Source organism: Apis laboriosa, unplaced genomic scaffold, assembly GCF_014066325.1.
Source record: "Apis laboriosa isolate Shangri-la unplaced genomic scaffold, ASM1406632v1 scaffold112_cov148, whole genome shotgun sequence".
Lineage (NCBI taxonomy): Eukaryota > Metazoa > Arthropoda > Insecta > Hymenoptera > Apidae > Apis > Apis laboriosa.
The window spans coordinates 5,693,628-5,699,770 of NW_025220865.1; the positions used below are offsets into that span (position 1 = coordinate 5,693,628).

General features: G+C 23.8%; 1 protein-coding gene across 3 annotated transcripts; it reads right to left on the minus strand.

Moving 5' to 3' along the window:
* Positions 1-2,385: 2,385 nt before the first annotated feature.
* On the minus strand, positions 2,386-3,529 carry LOC122712884 (RRP15-like protein). Of its 3 annotated transcripts, none has more exons than XM_043932885.1 (2): positions 3,395-3,529; positions 2,386-3,254 (listed from the first exon to the last, which is right to left on the minus strand). In XM_043932885.1, exon 2 carries the CDS (start codon positions 3,146-3,148, stop codon positions 2,459-2,461), a length of 690 nt encoding a protein of 229 aa, XP_043788820.1. In that variant the 5' UTR covers positions 3,149-3,254; positions 3,395-3,529; the 3' UTR covers positions 2,386-2,458. The 3 variants fall into 3 exon arrangements, with proteins under 3 accessions (XP_043788820.1, XP_043788827.1, XP_043788835.1); XM_043932892.1 differs by having other exon boundaries at positions 2,386-3,152; positions 3,395-3,525; XM_043932900.1 differs by having other exon boundaries at positions 3,345-3,445.
* Between the last annotated feature and the right edge of the window lie 2,614 nt (positions 3,530-6,143).

The following is a 6,143-nucleotide window of genomic DNA, read 5'->3' on the forward strand; positions in this document are numbered from 1 at the left end:
GATTTTTATACATTTATGAGAAATTTAAATGCGCAAAAAATCCGTACGATATCCGCATATAATATTCAAAAATATATATAGGTGATCCCAAATGAAGGGGGCAGGTTAAATATTTTTACATTTCAAATAAATTTACTTTTTATATTTTATTTCGTATAATTACTATTTTATCCTTCCCTTATTCGTTATCTCTATTTCAAATAACAATCCTGCCCAATGCAAAAAGATAAACAACCAAAAAACAAAATCCCAACAAACTCGAGAACCCTTTCCCTATCTGCCGTTATCGAGAACACGATAAAAGAGGCGCGACCTCGCCGAAGGGGGTGGTCGGAGGGAGCGATACGAGCGGATTCAATGTGTTCGTTAATCCGTTCCGCTTAATGCAACGACGGGGGAATGCAGGATCCCGGTATATACATCGAAACCATGAGGGTTGAAGCCTCGCTTCCCCGTCGTCGACACTGACCGCTGGGGGTAATTACCGTGCCCGATGAAAAGCTCTCACGCTCAAACCCTTTCTCGACTAAGCCGGGATGCGATCAGTCAGGCGTCGATCCCGACCCTTAAGGTGACCCCTGGCCATCGAGCCGAGTGTGTCCAGTGCCAATAACCGGTCATTTTTCTGCAAACGATCTCGACACGTATGTACATACCTCTGTGCCTCGTTTCCCTTCCATTTCGATTCGGTCCAAGGGGTGCTCACTTAGTTGGTTCGAAGATATAGGGAAGGAAAGGAGGAAGAAAGTGGGCCCTTATAACAGTGGCCTGGTTCAAATCATGGAACGAGGTCAACCGTGGAACAACTGTGAAGTACGGATATCGATTTTTTCCTTGTTTCGCTGTATGTTCGAGATGTAGGCATGGACAATTGGTCGGGCGAATTGGATAATTATCTTGCGTGATTGAGTGCGAATTTTTTGGTTAATTTTTTAAAAAAATCTTTTAAAGAAAAAATCTAATAAAGAAAAGAATAATGATAATCACAGTATTTTATGATAATTTAAATAATTATTGTACATTTAAAATAAAGATGGAAAATATATTAAAAGATTTTTATCTATCTTAAAAATAAAAAAATATATATAAAGATGAATAAAATATAAATATTCGTAAGAAATAGAACAAAAGGAATCGATAAATTATAATAATCAAATTTAAATTTATGTGATTCCAAAAGCAATCGATAAAATTACAGAATAGATAAGTACGAGTACAGTTGGTAAAATACCAACTGTAAGTAATTTCGTTTCGAATTCGTTTAAAATTTTTATATTTAAAAAAAGTTAAAAAAAAAAAAGCTTTTTACTGAAATAAATATTTCCAAAAGAATTTTTCTAGAAAAAAATTAAAGTTAGAGAATACTAAACATTTTTACAGTTATCTATCAAGAGTATTAAAATATATATATTACTAACAAAAAGTAACTTATCAAATTTATATTATATCATCAAACATTTTTTACACTATTTAACTACGATGACTTGATAAAATTATTGATTTGTTTCAACTTTTAACAAATTATATTTTTACAAATTATTTTATTTAATAATTTATTATTTAATAATTTATTTTATTATTTTTCCTTATCAGTGATATATTAAGAAAATAAAGACTAAAGGATTATATCATATAAAAAAATATTTTAATTAAGGAAAATATTGTGAATTGTAATTTTTAGAATTCCAATAACATACAGAGAAAATATCGTTAAAAATAGCTGCGATATAACACGATATAAAAATATAAGAGAATGTAAATAATTAGAGCATAGAAGGTTGCAACGATGTTTAAAATTCATGTGCCTATTGACCTTAGAGTAGGTCAATCAAAGAGCGTATATACGAAGTATAGTGATTACTCGTGTCAAGAGCAATTATCAAAAGAATGTATAATACCGACATACTCAATAACTAGAGGTGCATGGCTGAGCATAATTAAATCTAATCACATTCAGAGTTTATTAATAATTTTAGGTTTTATTATAATTTCTTTCTAAGCACTCTTTAACCAACTGAGATATAATTAATATCTCCCTAACAGTTCTAATAACTTGTACATTTTATAGTGATTTAATAATGAAAGTTATCAAAAAACTAAATTCGATAAAATTCTATTGTAATTTGTGAAATAAGATTTTTATAAAATCTTTTTTAAATTTGAATTATAATCTTAACAATTCGTAATATTATTTGAATAATAACAATTGTTAAAATAGATTTAAAATTCTATTTTTTTTTCTACATTCTACATTCTACATTAATGTTTACTTTGAATAAATTATTTCTTATATGTAATTAAATCTGAAAAATTGTACAAATTTTTTTATTATCAAAATAAAATATTAAGATTTTGTTTTTTTATAAAATAAAAAAATAATAACACTATAACTTTATATAAATTTTATATGAATTATTTCTTATATTTACATAAATATTTTATATATTTTTTTTATAATTTAATCATCACTATCCATATCTTCAACTGCTGAAGAATCTTCGTCTTGTTCTTTACGATCCCAATCTTTTAATTTTGTTCCCATTACAAAATCTTCTCTTAACACACTCCAAGTTTCTTTATCTTTTTTCTTTTCAAGTTTTTTATTTTCTTGCTCTTCATTTTTTACATCATTATCTACTGAAATACTTTTACTTCCTCCCATAAGAATATCCAAAAATTTAGTCTTATCAATACTTCTTAATACTTGTTCACGTTTTCTTTCTAATGGACCAGCTTCAGATAACTTTTTATTAATTTCACCTTGTTGTTGTTTAACAGCATTGAATAATTGTACTACACCTTTTGTAGCAATTTTTTGTAATGTTCTCTCACGTTCTCTATCCATTATACTTGGTTTTACTCTAATACCTAACTTTTTTTCCTTTAACTGTGGTTTTTTAACAACATCTTCTTCTTCTTTTATTTCTTGTGATTTTACTTCTTCTTTTACTTTCTCAGTATCAAATAATGAACTTTCTTTATCTTCTTTCTCTTTTATATCACATAACCTTTTCGCTTTTGATAAAACTATTGTCTTTTTACGTTTTGGCTTTTTTGTTTCTAAAATTTTACGCATAGCATCTGCCCATCCTGAATTTCCTCCAGCATCACTTTTAATATCATCTTCAAATTCTTTTTCTATATGCATCTTTCTAGGATTTATATAAAATATTTATATAAAAATAATTTATATAAAGCTTTAATTACGTTATTCAATTTCATATATTTATTCAAGAAATATTTCTATCTAATTCCTACAACATTTATAATATATAGAATAAATTAAATAATATTCATATAATTAAGACGAACGATTTTAAATCATGATTTAAAATATAATTTACATAGGTTATGTAGAAACAAGAATTTTTTTTATGTAAATTCTGAATACAACCTTTGATGATATTTTCGATGATATTACGATAGTTATTATATTATTGATTACACACTCTTTATTCGATTGAAAAATTAAAAAATACTAAATACTGTAATATTAAAATATTTTAATTATGAAAAAAGGGAATTCAATGATTAGATATATGGACATGTAGCGACATCTTTCGCACAATTTCGAAAGAAATAAGAAATGTTCACGTGAATAAAAAAGTGCCATCTTTGGAGTATATTTTAAAGTTTATGAAACATGGAAACGAATCATTTATCATCAGAGTCTCTGTATAATTTTAATTAGTAATGCATATAGAATAAAACTACAATATTGATAATGATTGGAATTGAAATTAAATTTTTTAATGTATAATAAATAAAGTATATGGCAGAATATTCTATAATAATTCTATATTATAAGACGAGATACATAGAATGACATGATATCTTATAGACCTTCATGTCACATGTTTTAAAATATCGATTTCGAAAAAAGCAGAATCCTTATACTACAATTTACTACGACTGATACAGAAATTATATTCACTTTATTCTCGAAATTTATACATCTCTCTCTTTCTCTCTCTTTATATATATATAGATATATGGAAAGATTTACGAGATCTACTTTATCCATATTCTTTTACCCAAAAATTTATTTGACATCAATGATTTTTTTTTATGTAAGTTTGCAAAACATTTTTCATCATTATACAAAACAAATAACAAAAGAAAACTGAGCAATAAGCTAACACAATATTTATTACATCAATATTTTATACATCAATTATTATGAAAATATAAAATATTGATAATTATAAAATTAATGAATCAAGAAAAAATTAAATGCTTTCTATACAGTTATACTTATTCTAATGATTATTTTTAAAATCAATACTACTACTATTATCATTTATTATATATGCATTTATAACTATATTTTACATTAAATAATATTTCTAAAAGAGTAATTCTATAAATCATTTACTTATATTTTTTAAAAAGTTTTTATTTAGAAAAATGAATCTTTGAATTTAATTAAATTCAAAATATCTTAATTAAAAATATAATATAATTATTATATTAGCTTTACAAAGATTTCATAAAGATCATATAATTCTTTAATAATCTATTTCTATATTAACTAAATGCTCAGATAATTTCTACTTAATCCTTATTTAACATAGATTTAAAAAAATAATAATTTTCTATATAATAATTTAAAGATTAGTTTAAAAAACTTACTTACAAAAAAATCTCAATAATATTGAAGTTACATAAAAATACAAATATGCTTTATTATTCCATATTGATTTCTGAAATAAATAAAACTACAAAAAATTAATAAAATTCCATAATATGAAATTATATAATTATAGAATTTTATTAATTAATAATTGATAAAAGATTCAAATACTATATTTTTTTCAAATATATAACTAGTGTTTATTATGGTCTGGAATAATATAAAAAAATAAATTTCATAACAAATTCATCATTTATGCTAAAAAAATTCACTAAAAAAAATAAAAATTCAGCATTTTAAAAGATTTGAAAAAAATATATATTAACAATATTTTCTGCAACATATTATTTGCAAAACGTGATAAATGATATTGAAAAACAAGAGAATTTTGCAATTTTGTAAAGATTATTACAATAAAAAATCTCTTTCATTTGTTAAATTCGACCAACAAACTGTAAGTAGAATTTATATCGTAATAATAATAAATTAATATTTTTTTCTAAAATGAAAATATTTTTAAATCAACTATAATGAGTGCTTTATTATACACAGCAAATTATTACACATTTCAAGAAAAAATGGAATTTCTAATCATCACGATTATCGATAGCACAATGACGACGTACGTGTTATAATTTCGATTATGAATTCAGGAGAGAAAATGCACAAAATCTTGACAACAAATGGAAATATATCGAAGTATGTCGAACTTGACGATAATTTTCCCAAATGGAAATTAAAATCGTGAAACAAATGTATTAAAAAAATACATATATTAAAATAAAGCAACAAGTGAATTCAAATCTAGATTCAACGAACTATTAGTAACCTCACCTTCGATGGAAAAAGAAACAACTCAAAACACTAATTAATTTTTTTCATTATAATAATAAGTGAATTATTAAATAAACAAAAATGATAATAATTTATAAATTTAACAATAAAATATGAATATAATTACTTACTGTGTAATCGAATCATCGAAGCCGGTTACGAGCACGCGTCCGATCACAATAACTTTCCACAGGTGACTGACGACGCACGCACACAGCTCGAGTAATCTTTCGAGTAACTTTCTGATTGGCTAGTTATTCTACATTCGAAATTAACGTATTACATAATATATTTTAATTACTCTAAAATAAATATAAAAATTAAAATAAATATTTAAATAGATTTTTAATTTATTTATATATTATTAATTTTTAATTTTTAATTTTATTATTTTTTATTTTTATTATTATTTTATTATTTATTTAATTTATATTTATACTTCATATTATATTTATAATTTATTTATTTATTGATTTATTTATCGATTATCGATTTATCGATTATTCATCGATAAATAAATTTATTCATTTCTGCAATAATTTATTTGTATATTTTTTTGTATATATTTTTATTTTGTCTATGTTTTTATGCATCAATTTATTTATTTATTCATATATATTTTCATTTATTTTTCTATTTATTTTTTCTTTATTCATTCTGAATATTTATTTTTTGA

Bases quoted from the DNA above. Each gene is read 5' to 3' on its own strand.
- LOC122712884 (XM_043932885.1), bottom strand. From the start codon at position 3,148: ATGCATATAGAAAAAGAATTTGAAGATGATATTAAAAGTGATGCTGGA.